This window comes from Podarcis erhardii (assembly GCF_964252035.2).
Source record: "Podarcis erhardii genome assembly, chromosome: 5".
NCBI lineage: Eukaryota > Metazoa > Chordata > Lepidosauria > Squamata > Lacertidae > Podarcis > Podarcis erhardii.
Window position 1 is genome coordinate 39,382,625 of NC_138509.1, and position 26,228 is coordinate 39,408,852.

Here is a 26,228-nt window from a genome sequence, read left to right on the forward strand (position 1 = left end):
TGTCACCTGACATGTAGCATGAGGAGAAAGAAGAGAACTCATGCCAGCAGAATGTAATGGGTCTGTACTGGCTGCCTAATACCTCTCAAGCCAGCTTTACCATCTTGTTATTTACAATAGAAACCCCCAAAACAACTCTGGACCAGGTTACCTGAAAGACTTCCTTCCCCTCCACTGTTCAGTAAAGGCATTAAGATCAACAAATGGAACATTGTTAGCCTTATCACAGCCTAATGATTTTAGTCTGTGGTGAGAGAGAGTCAGGCTTTTTCAGTGGTGGCCCCAGTGTTATAGAATGTGCTCACTGCTGAAATATAAGAGGACCCAACCATATTGGCATTCCAGCAGCTTTTGAATACATATTCCCTTGATATATCAACCTGAATCGCCTCTATCTTAATTACTGTAGTGTTTTAATGGAATTGTTTTATGACATATTTTAAATACGGTGTGTGGGTTTATATTTTAATGCTTCTGCAATTGGCTGCTCATCTTTGTAAACTGCTTAAGCAGTATACAAATTAGCACACAACAAAAGCAATTGCTTCCCAAACCTGCTGATACATTGTACATTGATGGTGTGATTTTTGCCACTAGGAGTTGCATTCATAGAACTGAGTTTACCACACAATTTTGCAAAGATGACCGATCAGAAAGAAAGTGGATTATCAGCTAAAAATATTTAGAGCTGGCAACATATTTGAATATGACATTTTTATTTTGACGTTGGATTGAAACAAATATACTGTATAATAAACGGAAGGGTCAGCAAGCTTAATACCAAAGAGGTGCAATTTGGCCAGGAATGGTACATTAAGCTTATTTTCCCCCATTAAAACTACTACATCATTTATTACTTTCACCTAAATTTAACCATACACATCAGAGCATGGAAAGAAAAGATTACCTCTAATTGTTACAATATGTCTCGAAAGCAAAAGCTTTATTTCAGGATCGTCATCTTCTAGAAAATTCATTCTTAATGAGAACACCAGATTAATTTCAACTTAAACCAAACTTTTTTAAACCACACTAAAACAGCAGCAAAGTGCAGTATCCAAACATGTTCAGGTATTTGGCCTCAGCGTCATGTGATCTTTATTGTTTCATATTTTCTTAACCACTCAGCCATGAAACCAAGTGGTTTGGTTCTCTGTTTCCAGTCACTTAAAATGAATACTCAATCCATGCAAAAAGTATTCAGTACAGATGCAATGCAAGTCAGCCTGAGCACCAATAGGATGAGTACTCAGACTCCACTGAACCATCTGAGTTGGCCTTGTGATGAGGATGCATATTGTCATTCGAAACTATGCACACAACTGCAGCTGGATCAAGGCAGACATTTGATAGCTATTGTGTGGCATATTCTGCTAATGTGTAGGGCACAAGAAAATAGGATTCTTTACAGAAATTTCTTCATTCCATTGCATGGTTTGGGTTAGAAATGACAGGACATGCTTTCTCATTCTGTATCAGCACACATGATCTGTGCAGCAACAGAAATATAATGGTATTGGCATGTGACAGGAGGACACCAAGCTGTGCTCTAAAGATGCTGGCGATGCAATGGACCACAAGGCCTCCAAAACAAATGTGGCACAGTCCTGTTTTCAATTCTGGCCAGATTTCATCATCTACATCAACTTTGTCTTGAAAACAAAAATACACAGAAGAAAGTCTCCCCTTAACTTCTATTACCCTTTCTGCTGTTCTTTAGGTTCACCTCCCTGTTATGGTTTAAAAACAAAACTCAATAAAATATTGACAAGCACCTAACTATACTTAGCAGAGCTGCTGGACCACGGGGTATCTCAGGCTGCAAATATCTTTCAGATTTGGATGCTGCCTGTGCTGGTGCTGGGGAAGGTTATGTCAGTGAATCAGGCCCTTTACTTGATGACATTTCTAAATCTTGAAGTTATAATTTCAATTCTTCTGTTTCGTTTAAAATTCAGTTGTCCCTTCTAGCAATTGGTTGATTCCATCTTCAGCCCACAATCCTTCCAAGCACCAGCCATGACATTCTCAAAACTATCCCCTCTTCTTCTTTTCAGCTAGCATCTTTAAATTATTACTTTATAGGGGTTAGTTTTCACTTGCTATGTATGAAGTTTATATGAAGTTTATATGAAGCTGATTATACTATTTAATCAAAAAGTATATAACCCAGGAAGTTCTTATCCATTTCAAGATGCATTAGCCTTTGTTGATAAAAAGAAGATTGTACTTTTCCCTCAGACCAAAGTGCTTAAACTTTGACATGTGAGGTCACTACCTGAAAGGAAATGTCAATCTCCGAATCAATCCAGCCCTTGACATTCCTAATAGAGTTGCCACTGACTAACATGATTCTGACCTTTCCATTCCCTACATCAAATACCTTTTCTGTGCTACACTTGCAATCTACCAGCTTAGGTACTTAAAAAATCGCACTGTAGCCAAGCGTGTTGTTCAATATTTGATGTTCCTTTCATTTCACCCCTATCTGAAACCTTAGATATCATTCTTCCCAAAAAACAGTGTTCTAGCCACTTACCTAAATAATAAAAACCAACCACCTAACACTTGATCCCATGTGCACACACTAATACTTTCTTCCCATCTCAAGAATGTCCAAGTTGCATTCTGCCTTTGTTTCTTCCACATTAGCAAAAGCATACTCCATTAAGTTGTATTTCATTTGTTCCACGACGGCACAGTATAGTGAGCATTAACTTACCACCCTGCCCAATGCCTCCTGAAACATTTACATGTACAGTTACTGTGGTTGGCTAAATTGCTTTTAAAAATAACAAAGTCTGGCAGTAATATCCTCAAGGAATTCCAAAGCCTTTGCAGGAAATCAATGTCCTGGAGCTACAATAAACTGAAAATGAAGTTTGGTTAATCTAAGTGTTTCCCCATTCCCGCAGATGTAATAGGTTTTGAAACTCTTTTAAAACAATGCTGTCAGCCCGACGTGTCTTGTTTTCTAGAACACAATCAAATATTCTCATACAATCGAAGCAACTGGCAGCTATTTGCCAGGATAGAACACAGTCAGAACTATAAGAGACCAACGTAGCCCTATGGAAATTGGAACTCTTGTCAGTGGTAGAAAGTTGACAGGTCTCTTTTAAATAAAGAATAGAAAGTCAAGGCAAAAGAGGTGGCAAAGTATTGGTTACAAAGTATTTTAAAATGATTTTTGATACTAAATGCAAAACCTCTAGGTTAATAGAGGCTATAGAATTAGTAGCTCACTTGCCACCATGATATAAAATGGCTTTCAAATTTTTGATACACTGAAATATATTTGAAATTGTCAGCATTAAGGGAATACATTGCGCTAATGAAATTCCCTATTGCAAAATGCACCTGGAACAATGGGAGTTTCGAACACTGATGGCAAGAGTGACTAACCTGTAGCTCTCCTGATATTGTTTGACTACATTGGCCATGTTGGCTAAGACAGCTGGGAATTTGAGTCTAACATCATCTCATGGGCCACAGGTTAGCCACCCATGTGATAAAACCACAGCCTGACATGTGCTTAGGCCAGAATACTTACCGTATATCCCTCTACCAAGATAACTGCTCTATAAACTTTCTGTCTAGCACCAGCAGTCATCATATTCTCTAACTCTCAACAATATTACCAAACAATGAAAGTAAGCACAGAGATAAATACCACAGTGATTATATGTGCACACATATGTAGGAAGTCCCTGTTTTATTCAAGTGGCATTTTGCAGTATAAAAAGCATGTTTCCTGTGTGTGTATATTATGTCAATGTACTCAACATGTGGTCTTGCCTGGCAACTTGGCCTAGCATTATTGGAAACACCATTTAAGGAAAAACCCACCGGAAAACCAATGATGGGGTGCTGGTCATTATTTAGGGTAGAAGTGGAGAACCTGTGGACCTCTAGAAGTTTTTGGAGTGCAACTTCTATCATGCTTGATCAATGGCCATGCTGGATGAGGTTGATTCATTAGCAAGTTCCCCTTTCTTGCTTTAGGGGGACATGAAGAAGCACAACTACAAACTTCTCTAAAGACGAAGGAAAAGAAGCTAGATGGTGAATGTTGCCTTCTTGGACAGCCTGAAACCTAAGATGACCAAATGTAGATAAGGAGGCTCTTGTGAAATGTAAATGAGGAGGGGGAAATACAGTAAGTGCACTATGTGATACACTGTGCTTGCAACAACAACAAAAATAAAATAGTCTACACATGTTATATGAAAGTAGCAACATCAGTTTAGGAAGAAATCTGGAATGTTTTCTTTAAAGACAAAACTGAGCACATCATCCTTTCTTCTACAGAAGTTTGTGTATCATGAGATAGGTGATCCGTTCACCTTACTGAAAACCTCTTGCCTTCCCAAGGTGTGTATCTGGAAGGAGAAGACACCCACACCGGGCTCTTACTAGACAAAGATTTCAGAATTCTATAGACCTATCCTTCTGCAACTGCAGAAGAAATAGAAGGGGAGATGAAGGAATAAACAAAAGTGGAATGCCAATTCTAAACAATTTCTAGTCAGCTACTTTGGCTACCACCACTTCCTCAGAAAGGGCCTCCAGCAAATATTGCTGCTGACCAAAGACACACCCAGCAGGTAGTAAATTGTTTCATACAAAGACTTTTTGAAAAAGGATGTTTTAAGTGCCTCTTGCAAACTTTAATACCGGAAAGTAAAAACAAAATTACTGATCATAGTCTTTCTTTTTATTTACTTAGATTGTTGCCTGGAGTGTGATTTAAGAGCGCTCCTGTCAAGCTTATTAGAGAATGTACAATGTTTATACTGTTATATTTCCCAAGGCTTCTAGCTATATTTTATTACTCACACTAAACCCAAGTATACATTCTTTGCAAACACAAGAGAAATAACTAGTCATATCACATTATTGTTTAAGGTGGAAAAAGAATAGCTGAACAATAGTAATTGCACTAACAGTAGCAAAATGCACCACAACCATCTCCCAAAAACATGTGGCTTCCAAATTATTTACCAGTTCAGCAAATTATCACTTCATCTTTGAATTGAACATACTTTAGAGGGGAGAAATACACCAAGCAAATAAACAAGGAGGCTGCAATCCTACAGAATAAACCCCACTCAACTCAATGGGATTTACTTCTGGGTATGTGTGTGTATGTACACACACACACACACACACACACACACACACACACGATCACACTATAAAAGTCTCCTTGTAGCATTTGCTCAGTTCCCAGGAGAGTTCTGTCAATAGCATCTAACAGTTTCATGAACTCTCAATAAAAAATTAAGGGCTTTCCCCTCCTCCTTAATGTTCTGGAATGTTAAGTCTGTAAACCAGCCAAAAGATTTTATATGCTCAGAGTGTTTTTATATCCTTTCAATAACAAAATATATTTCAAATGGCTAAAGGCTATCCCAACACTATTGAGCATCTGGACAGATTTCCAAGAGCTGTAACAATGCACCTTTATCTTTAAATGCCCTTTAAAACTTTTCAAATGTTAAACTTTTTTCATACAAGGCCACCATTATCTGGCTAATATATTTTTTAAGCGATATAATATAAATTACATTTTCGTAAAGGAAGAAGTGCTTTTGAACTCAAAATAGACAGTTTTAGAATTTAGCAATGCAGTTTCCTTCGAGAATATCTAAAAAAACTCGCCACAGGAAACCGCAGTTCCTGACTTAGGGGAAGTGGATGGAAGGAAAAATAAAACAACAAAATGTGCAGCCAACCTGAACATGCTAGAAAACAAAAGCAAGTAGTATACATTGTCCTAAACAAAGGTTGTATTAAAATAGCAACATTACTTGAGGAATAAATCTGGAATGTTTTCTTTAGAGGTAAAGATAAACAAATTATCACAAACTTACCAAGTGATGCCCTGCAGGTACAGTACTTAGGCTTGGGACTATGAGCTCGTTCACATGTCATGATAAACCATGGTTTAGCTCAACCTGTACGGCATGCAGTAAATCTTGGACTAATACCCTTCCCCCCTTCTCATGGTGCCATCTCACACGAGGCCAGGAGGAAGGATTCAGAAGCATTTTTTTTCACTGTAAGTAAAGCACAGCTTTCAAGAATCAGTTTAACACTATGATCAAGTTTCCAAAACAAGTTATGAAGCTGGCCAGATTAAAGTAGACCTAGTGGATATTTAACCACAAGCCCTGACTTGGGCAAAATGGGAAGTGGGAACAAAAGCTTCTGAAGTCCTCCCAGCCTCATGGGAGGAGAAGGAGGAGCCCACAAGCCCACGGTTCACTACAGCTCATGCACATTGCACAAAGGTAAAGGTAAAAGGTAAAGGACCCCCGGTTAGGTCCAGTCAAAGGCAACTATGGGGTGTGGTGCTCATCTCGCTTTCAGGCAGATGGAACTGGCGTTTGTCCACAGACAGCTTTCCGGGTCATGTGGCCAGCATGACTAAACAGCTTCTGATGCAACGGGACACTGTGACGAGTGCCAGAGTGCACAGAAAGGCCGTTTACCTTCCCGCCGCAGCAGTACCTATTTATCTACTTGCACTGGCATGCTTTCGAACTGCTAGGTTGACAGAAGCTGGGGCAGAGCAATGGAAGCTCACACCGTTGTATGGATTCGAACCGCCGACCTTCCGATCCATCAGCCCATGAGAGGGCTACTACCCTAATGTCCTTTTTAAGGCCTCCCATCTAGCTGGCTACTCTAAGGAACAGGATGCTGGATTTCATAACATTTTGGTCTGATCCAGCCATATTCTTCTCATGTAATATAACTGAATTCCAATTAACAGTGTGGTGCTGCTAAGAGAGAAACCAATGGCGTTGCATTCCTTATCAAAGGCCGAATTCTCCCCAATAGCTGAGAAGTAATTATTTCATTTGGCACTGGAGTTACATGCTACTGTTTCTTTACATGCCGTCTTTCGGCTAAATAAGGCTCCCAAGGCGTCTCACAAAGAATAACACACAAATACAAAACTCAAACACACATAAAAATACAACTCGTAAAAATTCAAGACAACAACATGTTAACGTTTCCACACAAAAAATGAAAAGCCAAATGCATCCATGTTCCTGCCAAACAGACAAAGGGAAGCCCCCATGAAGACATCAGAGACAACAGGAGCAAATACTTAAGGAGCAGCATTATAAGGGTCACAGGCAGGTGGTGGGACCAAGCAGATTGGAAAGTTTGCCCCTTTAATGGTTCCTGCAATTCCTCTCCTGGAGCAATGCCTCGCAGGAAACAGCTCCCCCTTCTAAGGACCCCAGGCAAGTTGAAAAGTTAAACCTACATTTGGACAGGCATTGAATTCAAATGTAAAGCATATGATGCTGACAGGGAAAGGGGAATTGTGCATAATTCGTCATCATAAAAAAGATGGGCAGGAGGGCTATATACATTGGGCTGGTTCATATGTCAGCAATTGTTTGACATTACATCAACGAGCCTCAAAAGATACCCAAGCATCCTTTCTCCCTCTCTTCCTTTCACACCATGAAGCCCTCTTTCACTAATTATGGCAAGTCATAGTTTGCCAGCCTGCATGAAACATCAAGATATGGTTTGCTTCTAACAACCCTAGCATGTGGGGAGGGAGAAGAGTAGAAAGAAAAGCACAAGACCAAGGGGTTTGGGGTTTTTTGGTAAGGCTTTGTCATCTAGCATAGGCTTTATGTTTGTCTTGCTATGTTTAAAAGAATGCCAAGCCCCTTTGAGTAATTTTTAGTGGAAGAGTCGGGCAACACGTTTAAAAGCAACTAATTAATTAATTATACAAAAATAAAGTAACTGAAGGCAGAACAGTTGTTCAGCCTTTTCTCAGTGCCAGTCATAAGCACATCACAAACAAATCAAGGAGTTTGCTCAAGGTTAACATTAAGGAGAATATCATAACTATTTGAGCAGGTCAGTAATGGAACAATCTGAGATTGTGAGCTCTTTCCTATAAAAAAATAGCAAACATTGACTTAAGATGATCCACTGGATTCCTTCCAAGTCCAGGATTTTTTATCTTTGCCAAGGTTAATATCCTTTCAAGTACTCAGGAGCCTTCTCCTTCCAGCTACTGATCTCCTGGAAAACCTGACAGGTTTATTGCTTTTTTTGGCACTGGATAGCAGCACAGGTTCAAGTATTAAAAACAAAAATACCAATGGAAGAAAGTATCAGCAAGACAACCAAAGCTGTGGGCAACGTGCAATAAATAACCATATAGCAAGTTTTTTCTCTCTTGGGATTTAGATTATGAAAATCCAGACTCCACAGATTCTCCTCTATAAAATCCAAGGAAAACTACTTTTAAAATCTCAGCTTCCCTAATTCATGCCATCTGCCTCAGCCAGTTCTGAAATCACGAGTTGAGACTTAACTTTCTTGGAAAGGGTTAGTTTCTCTTCAGACCAAAGTTTACTAAACTGTCCCTTTCCATCTTCCCCATTTTGAACCCCTTACTTTCTTTGTTCCTAGTTTTAAGAAGCTGTTTCCAACTCTGTTGAAACTTCACGCAGGCTCTGAACTTAGTAATTGCACTCAACTAAATAGTCTTCTTAATATTTTATTATTCAGCCGTGACAACATTGGAGGTGATGAGGGCTTGATATTTCCCTCAATGGTTTATGAAAGCTGAATATAAGAAAGCATTTTTTAAAAAAAAATGGTCTGTCTTCTCAAGGTCTCTTTTTGCTGCTATTTTGCAAAGGAAGCTTGCCAAGCTGTTAACATCTAGAAGTTTTACATGCTTAAGATTCAGCACTTTTTAAAATACCAAGTTAAAAAAGGTTTCCCCCCTAGCCAAAAAAAAAAAAAAACCCTTCTGTGAAAGTAATATAAATGTACTAGTTGTTAATGAGCACAAACTCCATATTAAGTAAGCTATTTCTTTCAATAGATTTGTTCACACACACTCTGCAGTAACAGTGCAACGCTGAATGGTTAGGAGGCAATTTCTTTGTCTTGAGACTCCTTGAACTGTCAAAGCAAGGCAGCTCTGTTAGTAAGTTTCAAGCTGTAGCTTCACTTAAATCACCATGCCTTTAGGCAGCCTCGGGTTATGCTCTTTTCTCTTTACCTTCATGTTTAGTCATTGTCCTGTCCCAAATCCGAACTAGATGACAGGAATTTTAAAAGCCTCACAATATACGGATGGAACAAACCAATTCTCAGAGTATCAGTAAACTTTCTACAGTAATTTCAGTAACTGGGTTTATCATTCAAAGGCAAAAATCTTAACATTTTTCTTCAAACACAAGGATCAAACATTGCAGAAGCAACGGAGGTCAATTTTGACCATCCACAGCTGCCTATTCTTTGACTATTATGTCCAATACCTGATTCTCAAATGTTTTGAAAGTTAAAATGTCTGCATGTTCTGGAGGGTGGGAGAGTTTTTCTTTTTTAAAAAAAGGGAAATAGTACATAGTAAACATGACAGCACTTTCACCATCTATATTGATCATGGTTATGATAATCAATCATGGCAATGATCATCAGATATTTCCATGTCATGTGGTAGCAATGAAATCTTGAGCTGTCAATTTTCTCTTACATGGAAAAGTATGTAGTATGTAGTATAAACTCCGACAACTGGGAAACACTGGCCTGCGAGCGCCCCAGTTGGAGAACAGCCTTTACCAAAGGTGTCATGGGCTTTGAAGTCACTCAAACTCAGGACGCAAGGAAGTAACATGCTAAGAGGGAGAAACGCTTGGCAAACCCTCACCATGATCAGCTCCCACCCGGAAACCTATGTCCCCACTGTGGAAGGACGTGTGGATCCACAATTGGCCTCCACAGTCACTTACAGACTCACTGTTAAAACTGTGTTTATGGAAGAGGATCTTACTCGGCTATGAGCGATCGCCAAAGAAGAAGAAGGTGGGGGGAAATAGGTCCAGAATTGAAAATTTGCTTTCCTACCTAACTTTTCTCCCAACTATGACACTAAAAAAATGTATAAAATGCTCAGTCGGCTAACAATTTCATTCATGCCAATAAATTCAGAGTTTCACTAAGACATTGAAGGCATTAACATAGAATAGAACACAAGCATCATCTACAACTCCCTGCAGTGCAGGAATCTTTCACCCAAGATGGGGCTTGAACCCACAACCCTGAAGATTAGGAGTTTTGTGCTCTACCAACTGAGTTATCCTCATTTGTAAGCCACTCTGGTGTTACAATGTCTGAAATACCATTACGGAAAATAAACATTCCCAATACAATACATTTATCTAAGTTATTGCCATCCAGTATGTGTTGAAAGTAAGGGTTTCAATCCAACAAAGTACTCATTTGTTTTAAAGGCTGTTGCTAACAGCTGTATAATGTCCAGGGCAGTGGTCACTCATTCAGTGTACACAGGATACTGAACTCCCACCTTTGCGGCAATGAAGCAGGAGCCAATTTAGAAAAAAAAATCACTCATATTGCTTTTTATTGGATGATTGCCTTTAAGATGGCAGTTGGCACCGAAGTAAACTCTGCATGTCATATTAAACTGTGGTTTAAAACAAACTATGGTTTAATGTGAATGAAGCATGTGCTGTTGCACACCGCTCTAAAAAATGTGTGGTGTTCCTTCTTTGCTCCTGCCATGCTGTAGATGGAAACAAACCAAGGGTCTGACTTCCCATGCTGTAGAAACCTGAGGTAGTGGTTGGTTTCTCTCCAAACAAACTATGAGCAGTAAGCAAAAAAAAATAAAAAATCTTGGTCACCACTCATAGCTTGGAGAGAAACAAACCACGAGCCTGAGTATGACAACGCAACACTTTCACAATTTCTGTGAAGGCCTAGTGCCATCCTACTGTTCTTCTAGTTCATGTAAACTGAACAGCCAAAGGCCAGAACAAAGGCTTTCAAAACCTCCAATCAGCAATACAATGCCATAAGATCTGGGCTATATAGCTGAATTGCAAAATTCAGAGAGCTGCAAATTTTGAAGGATGGCTGGTATGGTCTTTCTTGGATCACATGGTGTTTCACAAAATGCAAGTGATGCAGGTTCACCTTTAAATTAAAACTGAAGCGAATTTCTCCTCCACGCCTACTTGCCACTTAGATGGGAAGCTTCTGCAAAGCTACAGTAACTGAAATGGTAGCAGAGAATTGGTTTGCCCAAGAATAAATATTCTTGTAGAAACATAGCATTTGGAAAATGTAACGAGTTACTTTGATTTTTTAGTTGGGTTTTATAAGCAACTATGTCTAAGAAACATTTGGTATTTACATTATATGTTAAGCTTTCAAGGCAGAATCAGCATTATGAACTACTAATAATGATCAGCATTATATCAATGACCACCTCACTATACAAAGATACTTATTGTACAGTATAGTAATTCTACAATCTGTCCATTTCTCCCTCTTCCCAGTAAAGCTGTCACTTGCCCTTTTGAATTAATCTATCCTGCATATTAACTAGACCAAAACAAATATGGGGATGTGTCCTCTTAGTATCTTAGTTAAGAAGAAAGTTCAACACAGATTTAACTCCATCCTTCCTTCTCTACAGCTACTATAAGTGGGTCTAAAAACATAATTAAATTCCTATGCATGGTGAAGTGCAATTCATCATGATCCAAGGAATAACACTCCTTTCCTTGCTAATCACAGAACAGGTTGAACAAGAGTGCGCAACACTCTTCTGCAAAGGCATAGGCTGCAACTGTATGTCCACTTACCTGGGAGTAAGCCTCATGAAACTAATGTGATTTACGCAGAATAGACATGCATTGTGGGGTAAGAACTTGAATTTGTCACCCTGCCTCCAAAGTTCAAATGAAGAAAGTTATTTATGCTCCATTTCTTTTTCTAATCTAATTTTAAATCAATGCATTTATTCATTTACTGGTTTATTTAGGGGGGGGGATTAATTTTAGTGACAACACTACAGCCGTTTTAAACAGAACTTCCATATAGATATTGGACGTTTGACTGGAAGGCCATCACCGCCCTCCCGTTCCAGAAAATATATACTTGGATACACTATATTTATTTGGATTATATGTACACATGGGAATTATTCTAATTGACCCACAAAATCAAGCTCGTGACTGCTGTCTAATGTAGCAAAACGTTGTGGTTTACTGTCTCAGATACTGTAAAGCATTCCTACAAATAAAAGAACACTTACAACAATAATGTAGCAATTTGCCAGATACTGTGGTTTCTGTCCCAGTCACTATTATTTCCTTACTCTTAGCTTTTGAAACCATGAAATGTTCCATGCAGTTTTCATTAGATGCGTCAACAATATGCAGCGACACTTCAACATTTGCAGAAGTGGACAGCAGAAAAGATAAACTTGGGATGTACTTATCAGGGTGTCCTTTCCTGCAAAGATCCTAAGTGGGGGGGAAAGGAGCCAAGAACCAGCAGCTCCCCTAACTGCTTGCAGCCCCAAATACTATAAAAATGCTTCAAGAGTCTGCTGCTACTGCATTCTGGCAGAACAACTTGCTTTTGAATAGCTTTATAATAGTTTGCACATTGTCAAAGAGAAGTCAGCCAGGTGTTTCAAATCATTTCCATTCTTTCCAGTGTGTCCCAGTGATTTAAAATATTGTTCCCAGTGTTCTAGATTAGTACTTAATTCACTCTCCTTTGCTATGCAATTTAAAACTCAGCAGATCAATAAAAGCTGATGGTGATGCTTCTTCCATAATATTCAATGGCTGGTATTTGACACACATATACACACACAAGAGAGAGGGGGGGGGAATCAAAGAAGTAAGAAAAAACTAGACTTCAGTTTTGAATATTCATCATTTGAGTGCTCACTTAAAACCTTTTTACTGCTTATATGAGCCACTCATGCAATTTTCCACTCACCCTTCTGGATAGAAGAAACCACTGCCTCTTGGTAAATGGAGGACCACTAAATTAATTGCACCTCTCCCTCCCAAGCCACTGACCTGTTCTCCACTCTTGCAAAAGCTTCATCCCACGTTCCTTCCCCATCCCAGCCAATGCTGCCACTACTCTAGTGAGGAAAGTGTATGCACAATGGGAAAACTCTCGCTTACTTCCTCTACATGGTGTATTTCATACAAGTTCCTGCTACACTACAGTTATCATATCATCACACATGCAATCAAGCCATGATTGGAAATAGATTTCCAATTCACAGATAATCCTGGGTGTGAAGTGCGGAAAACAATAAGCAGGGGGAAATGCAATCTAAAATCAAAAGGTATGAAACACCAAATGAAAATATAGCAATATGGCATCAGATACCAAAACTCACATTCAGCCATTTCCCAAGCTTGGGTGAAAAGGTGTACCTAAGGATGCCACAAAAATGTGAATAATGTAAGAGCGAAGTACACGTCTGGGAGATGAATCTCAGAACTTGGGAGGCCACTACTATAAAGGCTAACACCCCCTTGAACCTTCAGGGGCAACAAAACTGCTAACAGAGCACACTGCAACAATCCAGGTAGTAGGCCCGGGCGATATATCGCCCAGCACCAGTATGAAGAGCAGACTACAATGTCAGGTTCACTCAGCAGGATATCGCTGGTGAAACCGCCACCGCTCCTAAGTCCCTCTAGTAGCAGCGTCTGCTGGAGGGAGTCAAGATACAGCTTGTTCCTCCCTTTGCATCTTTAAACTGCTCAGCTGAGGAGTGTGCAGCTGCCCTTGCCTCTGTTGAGCAGTTAAAGGAGCCCCCAACCCAGCACTGGCTCCCACAAGCCGGTGGCGGGGTGGGAGCTCTGTGAAACTGCTCAGCTGAGGGGAACGTGGTTGCCGCTCCCCACAGTGAGCAGTTAAAGGAGCTCCGTTGCTCCGCTCACTTGCGTGTGAATGGCGAGAGCACAGGGGCTGTCTCCTGGGGGGGGGGGAATTCTCTCCCCCCCAGCTGAGCAGCACCAACAAGCTACATTGTCCAAGCCCATGAGACTAGGTGAAAGCTGGGGCAGTTTCACCCAGTGTCTTGCGGGCAGAGGCCAATGCATCCTTTTCCCCCTAACACTGTGGTATATTGCCAAGCCGTAATGTTTGGCTGGTGATACACTGCAATGTTGAAAAGCTGATTATCACCCAGCCCTACCAGGCAGGAGATGCCCAGAGCACTGATTCTGGAACAGCTATCAGAGCACTTTTCAATAATCCAGGAGATGATAAGAGCTTAGATCACAGTTGTCAAGTCTTCTCTCTCCAAGAAGGGCCCTAGAGCTAGATCAAGGAGCACTCACAAGCTATATACCTGTCCTTTCCAGGAGTGCAACCCCACCCAAGACAGGCTGCCTCTCTACATCTCGGACACAAGAACTTAGCACACACAACACCACCATCTTGTTGGGATTCAGTCTCAATGTATTGGCCCTCATTCTGCCCATTACCATCTTCAAGCATCAGCCAAGAGCCTGAAAAGTCTCTTCCACTTTAGCTGAAACCATGAGACAGAGTGTACCAATGACACCTCACTCTCCAAATATCGTGATGACAGTTCCCAGCAGTTTCAAGAAAATGCTAAACAGGATGGCTTATAAAATGGAGCCATGTGGGGCACCACAGATCCTTTCCCATGGTGCAGAAAATTGCCCCTACTATTGACACCAGTTGGAACGAGCTAAACCACCACTGTGTGATGCTTTTCACACACAACCCACAGAGTTGGTCCAGAAGAATACAGTAGTTAACTGTATCAAAAGCCATGGAGAGGTTGAGGAGAATCAACAGGAGTGCATTCCCGTACTCCTCTTCCAACAATCAAACAGGGCAGCTTCAGTTCCATATTTGTGTTGGAAAACAAACTGAAATGGGTCCAGATAATCTTCTTCTCCTCCCAATATTCCTGCAGCTGGGCCATTTTCATTCTCTTGACAACCTTGCACAAGAAGGGGATAACTGGCAGGCGATAGCTATTTAACACTTCTGGACCCCAGGAGGCCCTATTAAAGATGGGGGATATTGCTTCCATAGTGGGAATCTGGTACCTCCCACTATGAGGCATCAATTACCCTCTGAACCCCCCTCCACCTCTTTTTTGAGCCAGCACAGAAACCAAGTGGGATGCCAGAGGCTTCTATCCCCAACACAGTAATGCGAGAGAGAAAACTTCTATTCCCTCCTCTATTAGTCCACAGCAGGCTAGTAAAAATACTGTATTTTATTTACAAGGCTGGTGTAAATGCCAACTTCACACTTTGCATACATATGTCCAAAAATAATGGCATTCATTTTAATCTAATTAAGATGAAGATAAAATTGACAATAGAGAATAAAGCTCTTCTATAAGCAATGAGGAGGTATTGTCCAAGCTTCCAGATTTCATATACGTACAAGAAAAAATTGTTCTCCCGGCTCACAATAACTACATTTCCTGAGAAGTGGGAGAAGAATTCCTTGTTTTACACTGTCTGAACATATGTTTGTTGGCATACTACATTTCCTGTGGTCCTATCGTGGGATGAGAATAGCTGTATCTGGTGAAGGAGCTAAAGTGTCAATGACCTTTCGTCTTTATATTCCATCCTGGATAGAGAGAGCAGGCGAGGCTCAGCAAAATGAAGGCAGCTGCAGATACTTCAGGAAAGGCGAAGAGAAATGTGGGCTGCAACATAACAGTTCCATTAGGCAAGACAGAGCCTGATCAGCTATAGAAAGAACTAAGAGGGTTCAAGTTAGAAATCCATGTTGTGAGCTGCAGTCCAGCTATTAGGGCTAGAGCCCAGAGCTCAGAGCCATAGCAGGAATGGCTCACTGAGACAATGAACAACTGCAGAGGACTGCAAACTAATAATACAGGAAGACTGTGGAATTGAGAGATCTGAACACAACCAGGACACTAGGAATAAGAAGTAAATGTAGCAAGCCTTAGAGCAATAAGAAAGGAGATGCCAGAAAGATAGGGGAGATCAGTTTTTTAGACAGACTGTTACACACATCACCTTGTAAGCCTTCAGACATACCACTTTAATGAATTACAATTAGTTTAACCATTTGTAGAAAGTCCCTTTAAAAACTGGTATGTACCATAAGCAAACTTGTGAAGTTAAAGACCACCATGCCCGGAAAACCTGGAGAGCCACTGCCATTCCATGTGCGCAATACTGAGTTAGATGGACCAATGGTCTGAAGTTCAAGATAGGCAACAGGACCAGGGACTTGTTCAACCAGCAGATAAACTGGGATCAGAAACTTAAGGTGGCCTCAAGACAAGGTGCTGGGTGTTTATTTTTTAAAAGCGAACTTACTGCACACAATTTTTTAAAACGATGCCTGACATTGTTGTGAATGATTGAGCACACTGCTCAATCCTAAGAATTTAAGGCAAGCCTGCTAGATCAGGCCACCGGCATATCTAATCTAGTATCCTGTCCTCACTGTGGCTGACCAGGGAAGCCTTCAAGCTAGATGCAAATGCAACAGCACTCTTGCAACTTGAGATTCTCAGGAACTGCTGTCCAGCAGTATAATGCCTCTGACCATGGAGGTAGAACGTCTCCTCTTTCTCTGGGAACACATGAACTACAGTGCAAGTTCTGCATTATCAGACTCATGGTTTGCTTCACTCCAAGCAAGCCACAAGCAGAAGCCAAGGTTTGTGCTTTGCTTACCACTCCTAGTTTGAGAGACAAACAAGCTCTCTCTGCAATTTTCTCATAGCATGGCGCAGGGAGATGAGAGGCAGGTGCAGCTGGGCAGCTTGCACTGGAACAATGTTCAAAGCCTGTAATCCATTATTTGATTTAGACCAAAATTTTAAACCAAGTATAATTCAAGACATAAAATTTGGGTTTACAGCAATTTAACTGATCAAAAAGTTTCAGAAATATTCTACTACTTACAGGGACATAAACTAGCAATCATTACACCTTGCACCAATAGGATTATGATCTTAGTGGCAATGAACTCCAACAACACTTTGCTAATGTGGGCTACCATATCAATGCATGATCCATGAAGCAAAGTTGTAGCAGAGGGAAAGCAAATCTAGGCAACAAAAAAATTAAAGCCAAACATCAGCAAAAAATAATAATAATCCACACACATACAAAAAAAGAAGTTATGACAGTAGTAAATATTTGAAACTTTATGGAACTATGTTATATTTTGCATCTATTTTACAGTCTCCATCAGTACTGGTATTGTTTTTAATATATTTTTTTTTAAAAAAAATAATGTGTATTGATTTTTAAATGAAAAGTTGTGAAGGTGTGACATTGGAAAGTGCAAAACAAATGTTTCCATCCAACAACATACAAGAGATGAAGAAAAAGAAAAGAAGAGGATAAAATAATAAATATTAATAAATCAGTATTATGTGCGATCCAGCACTCATAGTTTGCTTCTCTCCAAATAAACTATGAGCAGAAGCCAAGAAGAAACCTTCCACTTGTGATTTGTTTGGAGAGAAACGAACCATGAGTTGATGGTTTGCATGTTAACACTAAGTCAACCATTCCATGGTTTATTTCCCAGCTCTGAGCAGGGCAAAATTGAAAGCAGCATGCTGTTTAATAATAATAATAATAATAATAATAATAATAATAATAATAATAATAATAATAATTTTTTTAAAAAAAATTATTTGTACCCCGGCCTCCCCGGTCAGAGCCAGGCTCAGGGCGGCTAACATCACAAAACTAACACAATATACAAAGAACATAAAAACAGACAACCAATTAATTAAAATACATCTTAAAATTAGTTCAGAGCAAATTAAAATCTGGATAGATGGCAACCCATGGGTAAAATTGAGAATGGTTAATATTCTCCAGTGCCAACTGTTATCACTGGTCTTATAAAGGACCTGTGAGCGGGTTAGGAGGCCTCTTTAATGCTTGTTCTTATACAGAAAGAAAAGAATCAGACTGAACCCTGACCAAAGGCCTGGTGGAACAGCTCTGTCTTACAGGCCTTGCGGAAAGATGTCAAATCCCGCAGTGCCCTAGTCTCTTGTGAGAGAGCGTTCCACCAGGCCAGGGCCAGGGCCGAAAAGGCCCTGGCTCTGGTCGAGGCCAGTCTAATCTCTATGGGGCCTGGGATCTTCAGGATGTTATTATTTGCAGACCTTAAGGTCCTCCGTGGGGCATACCTGGAGAGACGAACCCGTAGGTAAGAGGGTCCTAGGTCATATAGGGCTTTAATAAACCATGGTTCATTTCTGACCATGGTTTACCATTACATGCAAACAGAGTCAATATCATGCACAAATATTCCCCAAGTATTCTGACATAAAGTTTAAACAAAGAAAAACTGTTTGTTTGTTTTTATTTATTTGAGTTGCTTGCTGAAACACTATATTATTCTGCATCGGCAAACACATGGTACAAACATCCTAATTAAATACAGTGGAACCTCGGGTTGTGCATGTGATCCATACAGGAGGCATGTTCGCAACCTGCAGCATTTGCAAGCCGCAGTGCCACGTCTGCGCACATGCGGGTCGTGATTTGGCGCTTCTGTGCATGTGCCAAAACCCGGAAGCAACCCGTTCCAGGATTTCCGGGTTTGGCACCGTGCGCAACCCAAAAACACATAACCTGAAGCGTCTATAACCCGAGATACCACTGTACATTAATGACCTTCACCAGAAGACAATAAAATATTTAATAGCAATAATAGACACTAGTAATTAAGCATATTGCAGCAGTTATGGTATCACTTGTTTTAGAAACAGCTGACGTCAGGATTTAATAAATGTTTGCAATTGCTCTATTTTGTTAGAGCTGGTGGCCAAGGGAAAAAGGTACAGTCATCTCAAAAGCCAAATACTTAATAACCATGGTATGGAACCTGACATAGTCATGCTTAGAGTAACTCTACTGAAATTCCATCATTTTTGATGGTCTACTCTAAGCATAACTACGGTAAATCTAGAGCCAACCTAATATATGGAATAAGAAACTAGCATATCAGTGGGAAACACTTTCCTCAAATACTTTTATAAAATAAAAAAAAATCAAAATGCTTTGAAAATCCATACTGCTAAAATTGCAGAGTTTCCATTTCTAGAGTCATGAATTATTAGGCAGAATGGCATGCATGGAGAAAATTTTAAACAAAGTACCCTTTTAAACATCAATAAGGCAGAGCAGCTGCCTAATCGTCTCAGTTGGGTTCAACTGCCAGTGCACTTCTTTAATTTATGGGGTCTCACATTCAACAGCCCAGACAATCATAAGATGTACAGTTTCTCAAACCTGTTAATTCAAATCAAGGTTGCAAAACTCTCTTGACACTCAAACACAAGATAATAGCCTACATTTGCAAACTATCTACCAGCAGTTATGTTTAATCCTGCCATGTGCATTTGACTCAACTTAAAGGAGAAATTAAACCGTAAGTTCCTTTCCCTTCAATACACCAGCTTTGTTAGCTGACTAAGCATATCCCATTGTATAATAGTTATGCAGTTTATTATTATTCGTGTGAGTAGTGGAATCTAGCACAATCTTAACCTACATCTATCCTATATTTGGGAAAGTTGTTTGCCAGTTTGCTATGTCCTTGGACACCTCTTAAGGTATGGTCACCAAACTTTGCACGACAGTTCCTGAGATCATGGAGCAGGTTTTCTTCTATTCTGAATCAAGATGCCATTTTGATTCAAAGACTCAACCTTTCAAAACTGCACAGATTTTAACCACTGGTTTCAAAACTGCCCTGAGCTTTTGTTTTCTTAGAATTCTCAAGTAATGCCAGGTACAAGACTGCTAGTAGATAAATAGTACTCTGCTGCAAAAAAAACCACACCTCTCACTGTTCAAAACAAAATGGGTCTTTCAACCACTTTCCAACTATTTGTTTGCCAGAGAACATATTATTCTTATGTGGCAGATAGACATCCCTTGCAATATCAGTAATATGGTAGAGGTACAGCTGCCAGTGTACCCATCTGAGTCTACTTATTTCCTGATGCAGCAGTTCTTATTCTTTGGCCAGTCAGCCTAGTTTTGCATGGAAATATTACCTAAGAAAAAAGTAATATTGATTTATTACAACAGTATTGAAGGTTTTTTTATTACTGGATAAAATGGTTTCTATGCTTTTAAAAGGTGCTATTGCATCTGTAACACACATTTATTTTGTTCACCCCCTCTATTCTCAGTTTGTTAAAACAATCTGAGAAGTTATGTTCCATATGCTGCAGCTCCTTCTCCATGGGCCAATAAAACTGAATGGAAACAGACACTGTCTGCATGAAAATGCTCTTTCCCAGCTCTTCCATGCAGCTAGAAAAACATACCTATGGACACTAGTGTTTGCGCTTTTTATCACCAATTTCTGCAGCTGGCCAAATGTCACACAAGTGTAATTTAATTCACCATAAACACTTTCTCTGCAGAAAGTATTTGACACTTTCAATCAAACTGTCAGCCACATGTTCAGCTACTGAAACAGGCATTTCCTTCCTTTCATTTACTCAGATTATTGTTTAAACTTCCATTTCATAGCCCAATATTAGTTTTTAATTAATACTTCCAAAAGTTATGTGTACATTAAAAATGTTCACAAAATGTAAAGTAAACTGATTTAAAAGATCTAAAGGGATTTCTAAATGTGAAATACAATAAATGCATTTGTCATTTCCATGATGCAATGAATTTTTGAAAAAAAAATGGTGTTTTTATAGTACAGAAGATCAGATAAAGTGTCAGCAAGTGGACAGTTACTATATATTTGTTTCCCTTTCATCGTAGGAGTTCAACTGTCCCCCCCCCCCATCAACCAGCCCACTTGTTTTCTAATATAACAGTCCTATAGGGAATAGTATCAAATTTGTAAAATGTGTTGCATTCAATAGCTGGAAACAAAAAACATATACAAGTTTACTAGATAAATATATGCCAGACACTGTATTCCTAAGCATGTTTATATGGAAATAAGTTAAATTGAAACGAATGGCTGTCACTTCCAAATAAACACTGTTCAGAACTGGGATGCAAGAAATCTGACCCGATGCTTCCATGTTTTCAGGAGAGTCTTTTCTTTACATGTGGCATTTTGTTTTCAGAAACTTGTTAACTGGTGGAGAAAGTTCACATGTAGCACAACTGTATGCATATATACTCAGAAGTAAGACTTGTCGTGTTCCGTGAGATTTACTCCTAGCTAGGTGTGCATAAGACCGCAGCCCAATATACTGAGAGTGTGTTTCACACTACACAAGCATGTTGGAATGTTGTATTGTTAAGATAATAAAAACACAACGATAATGCTAAATCATATGGTTTTATGGTGTTCTGTATAATATTTCAGAAGGGTTGCAGACAGTTCCAAATGCAGTTGGCACATCTGTACCTTAATGAGGAAGAGATTCCCAGATGAATAGTAAGAACAGCGTAATATTCAACAGCTTTCACAAAAAGTTGTGTACCAGAACACAGAGTACAGCTGTACATGTCCAAGCACAAGCCCCACAGATGTTGCAAATTATTATCTTTTCCAGTTCCCTCTCTAAAAAGTGCTGAATTTAAGAGAAAAGTCCAGCAAGGGCTGGAAATGTTCACAGCATGAATTGTCAACAAATAGATTTGGTAGTACAGGATGAGTTGCATGAAGGTATGATTTAGGGAGCAAAGTTAGACAGTTTGGAATACTTGGGCCTATTAGTAGTAAATTACATTAGCCCATTTTTACAATTCATTCAACAAACCAGTTGAGATTTCTTTTACAAAACAAACTCTTTTTGCTGCAGTCCTAAACACATTTACCTGGAAGTAACTTCCACTAAACTTGACAGAGTTACATAGATATGCAACAGCACTGTATGCACCCCTAAACCCTACTTAAGTTGGGGTACATTATCTTAAAGTCTAACATTTTAGTCTTAATTGGGCTTTGGGTCAAACTTTAAGTATAGGCTTTATGTCAATAAGACTACAGTGAGATTTAAACCTAAGTACTTCAGCTTAGCTGTGAAGTGGATCAGCCTGTTAATTTACAGCCCCAGTCCATATTTTCTTAGATGTCAAGTCCCAGTGGTTTCAGTGAGAAACTTCCAAGTAAATACACTTATGAATGTAGGCTTATGTTCATTTTTAGTTTATGCAACAGGCACAAATAGCTAGAAGAGTACATGCTGGGTCAAAAAGAGCGGGAGGGGGGAGCTTCTGGCAAGCTCCAAACAGTTAAAGTGGGCATCTAAAAATATGGACAGTATATCTCATTTCTCAAATCCAGTTAAGGGAAGGCCATCAATTTCAGTAAACAGCCCTTATTATGCAGGGCATTTTTGTCTGTTATCTTTAGGGTCTGAAATTATCCGCTGTCAGATTTAAAGATGCCTCAGTTGATATAATATGCATTGTGGAAGTATTATTTGCAAAACCACTGGGCAAGGCAGTGTGCAATTTACTTCGCAGTACATAGCGCTCCCCCAAAAGCAAGCAAAAAGCGACCAAGAGTTTCCAGAAAGGGAAGCAAATATGAACTCCTAGTAGACAAGCCTTTAGAAATGCAGACGAGCCAAAAGTTCAGAAATCACCATCTGACCTGAGCCCTCCATAATAATTTGCATTTATGAAAGATGCACCAGGCTGCTACTCATTCCTCTCTTCCTCCACACCACAACATACCTGGAGTTTCTTCCTGTCAAACTTCTATTGCAAGGAGGCAGAAGACACAGGTGACTTAAGGGCACACTATGCAAACTATTAGCTTGGCATCTCTTTGCTAGGTGAAATTGTCATTTATCCACTGAGAAGGAAGCATCAAGTTTTCCTGTGACCCTGAGAAAACTAAGATCCTTACATTGGAATTTCGAGGGAATTGGAATTGGGAAAGACCAAATCCCAGATCTTTCAGGTGTGCCTCCCGGTTGCCACCCTCCCCCAATTTTACAAACACATAATTTCCATTAAGTATGTCCATTCTGCAGAGAAGTGTGTGTACGACAGCAGGTCCACCTCCTTCGTTCTAAGGGAGCCCTTGCGTCGCTTGCTCCAGTCCCCGTCCCTGCAGCCCGCTCCGCCCGAGGCAGCCCCCTTTGACAGCTGGATTTCCTTTCAACCACCCCGCCACCCCTCGCCACTCCTGCATGCCTGAAAGCGCAGCACGCCTCCATCGTGCCGAAGGCCAACGGGCGTCCCTTTGGAAATCCACGGTACCTAGCGCAGACATGGAAGGGAGGGAGGGGGTCCTCAAATGCGCCCCTTCCCTACGCACAAGGTAACCGCAAGAACGCTCCACTGAAGCGGCAGCACAGGGAGCATCCTGAAGCTCCATCTGACAACCTGTACAAGGAAAACAGGCTTGTCTCTGAGCATGTGCAGAGTTTCCCTCGCGCGCGCGCCCCGCACCCCAGATTAGAACTCCGGGCAGGTTAGAGACCCGACCCTTCGGAGCCCTCCGAGCTCGCGCTCGCGCCTTTACTCACAGGGACACGGTGCGGTTGGGCAGCAAGGCAGGCTGCAAAGTTTCCACCAACTCGCCTCCGCTGCAGACAACTTTGATGCGGACGGTCTGTCGGCCGGGTCCCTTGGAGCGCTCGGCGGTGCACAGGCAGCTGTCCACGACCAGGTCCGGGCAGTTGCGGTTGGCCGCCGACAGCCCCGCCACGGCGGCCGCCACCAGGCAGAGGCAGCAGCACAGCCCTTGCATGGCGAGGGGGGCGGGCGGCGGCGGCGCCTCGGCTGCTCTCCGGCGCTCGGGTGGCTGCGGAGGGAAAGGAGGAGGAGGAGGAGGCGGCGGCAGCTGCTGTGGCTGCTGCTGAGGCGCTCATGGCATGCTCGGCGCGCCGCCGGCACAGGGGGCTCGCTGCCCACCACCACGCCTCCTCCGCCCTCTCGCAGTGGGGCATAGGCGGGGAGGCGCCCCCTCGGCCGGGCAGCGCCCCGGGGCGGACCCCAGCGCCGCCGCCGCCGCCGCCACCAACTTGGCTCTCTCCCTCTTCGCCCCGCCGCCCGCCTCTCGGCTCCTCGCCGGAATAATGCCTCCCTCTCTCCCGCACGCCAAAGTGTCGCTGAGGTGGAGGGAAAAGGGTGGCCGCGCCTCCTCCTCCTCCGCCCCGGCCGGGGACATCCCGCCAGGAGGGGGCAGCAATGGCCTCAGGGCGCGCCACCCGCCCCGGCGAGGCGAGGCGAGGCGAGGCGGCGGAGAGGAAAGGGCCGCGGCCAGCGCCCTCGGGAGCGGTCGGCCGCCTTCTTCGCGCCCTTTTCCCGCCTGCTCGGGGGAGAGAGGGGTCTGTCCGAGAAGGCGAAGTCCCGAGTTGCCGCGGGAAAGAGTCACAGGTGAGCCTGTCGAGAGGCAGGCAGGCAGGCAGGCACACCTGTGGGAAGGGACTCTTGTTTCTGGATCAGGGCGAGCACGAGGGATGGCGACTCACAGTGCCGGATTTACATCTAAGCTAAACAAGCTATAGCTTAGGGGGCCCCCAAAAATTGAAGGAAAAAAATACTGGATGTACATTTCCAAAATATAAGATAAAAAATAAATAAAATAAAACCTACATGCAGCAACAGTGTTTTGTGTTGTGTAGGCTCCTACGATGTAAGTAATGGGCCCACTTGCTAGCCTGCTCCCTAAAATATCACTGATTTGCTCATTTCTATATACAGTGGTACCTCCAGTTACATACGCTTCAGGTTACATACGCTTCAGGTTACAGACTCCGCTAACCCAGAAATAGTGCTTCAGGTTAAGAACTTTGCTTCAGGATGAGAACAGAAATCGGGCTCCGGCGGTGTGGCAGCAGCAGGACACTCCATTAGCTAAAGTGGTGCTTCAGGTTAAGAACAGTTTCAGGTTAAGAATGGACCTCTGGAACGAATTAAGTACTTAACCTGAGGTACCACTGTATAGGGTGTCTACATTTTGCATGGACTGGTTGCATGGGGCCATGTGCAAATAACTTTAGATACCTAATATGTAGCTATATGCTACCATATAGCATATATTAAACACAAAAAACAGCAAAAATTTGTTGTTGGCAAAGGACAGCTGGACATATAAAGGGCCCCATTACCTTCAGTAGCTTAGGGCCTCATCAAACCTAAATCTGGCCCTGGCAACTCAGAAGTCCCGTTGCATTGAGTGGGGCTTGCTCCCACTGAGACGTATGTAGGTTTGGGCCCTAAGGCTTCTTAATGTTGCCACACTGAGCAGTGAATGGGTGCCACCTGGTCCACCGTCCAGCCATTCCCATGATGAAGGTAGAATGGGGAAGTTTGGGTCACACGACTTTAGGGAGCAGAACCACCCCTTGCAGTGAATAAATTGGAATCTTGTATATTATTTGCATGCCACCGGAGTCTTCCGAGTGGTGTGAGAGGCTTAATAATGCTTGAGGAAACTGCGGAGACTGTGGTGTCTTAAGGCTATATGGTTTATTTGCACATATATGTAACCCCTGAGTGTATGATTAAGGGGTTCACAGGATCAATACCCCAAAAGGTTCTTGTTTCTTCCGTAGTCACAGATTCCAGCAGAAATCAGCCATGGCTCTCTGCCTTTCCATAGATACAGCTTTAGCATCCAGGTTCTAGCTCACATCACTCAGTTCTCCGGCCTTTGGTCATGCCAACTAACAGGCAGTTGAGGAAAGGAAGCCCACCCATTTGTTTTCTGGCACAGAGCCACTCCTTTTGTTCCCTTAATTATCTATCCTTAGTGGGCTATTACCAGACAGGCCTGGCAATTCCAGCAAGTGGAAGGGGGACCCAGGCATTAGAAGGGTCTTAACCTATGGCCTCCTCCCTACAAAAAAAACCACCCTCATAACACTATGTTTTGTGTGCTAACAGGATATAAGGGGAACAGTTGAGTTATGTAGTATGATCCTTCAAAAAGGAACAATCCTCCAAACAACATTTTAGTGTATTACCAACAACACCTGGGATATGAAAAGTACTTGCTATCTACCCACTCAGCTTCAGCTGCTCCCTGTAAGGGTTCCAAGGTGCCTAGACATCTAACAGATCATCTCAAGTAGCAGCATGAGATGGGCTCCCTGTTGTCACTTGATTCTCAGGGCCCAGATGATTCTGGGTTCTGTTATTAATAGCCCTATTCTATCAACATTCCCATCTTCATACAATTAACAATCACAGGGATGGGGGAAATGATATATAACGAGCTAAAGAAAATATTTAAAAACACATTTGTTAAAAAAAAGCAGAAGCCTTTTTTGTTAGGTATAACAGGTGAAGAGTTACCAAGAGAAGATATAAGAATTTTTGTGTACGCAACAACGGCAGCAAGAATGCTCCTATCCCAGAGATGGAAGGAAGGAGAAGTACCAAAAAAAAGAAGAATGGCAGATGAAACTGATGGAGTATGTG

At 41.6% G+C, this 26,228-nt stretch overlaps 1 protein-coding gene across 1 annotated transcript in view; it reads right to left on the reverse strand.

Annotated features, from left to right (window-relative positions):
• The window catches only part of ADGRA1 (adhesion G protein-coupled receptor A1), a 314,546-nt gene extending 290,831 nt beyond the window's left edge, over positions 1 to 23,715 (reverse strand). The window contains exon 1 of the mRNA XM_081863153.1: positions 23,327 to 23,715. Coding sequence (XP_081719279.1) covers positions 23,327 to 23,550 — 224 coding nt within the window. The 5' untranslated portion in view covers positions 23,551 to 23,715. The remainder of the gene's footprint in view (positions 1 to 23,326) is intronic.
• Positions 23,716 to 26,228: the final 2,513 nt, after the last annotated feature.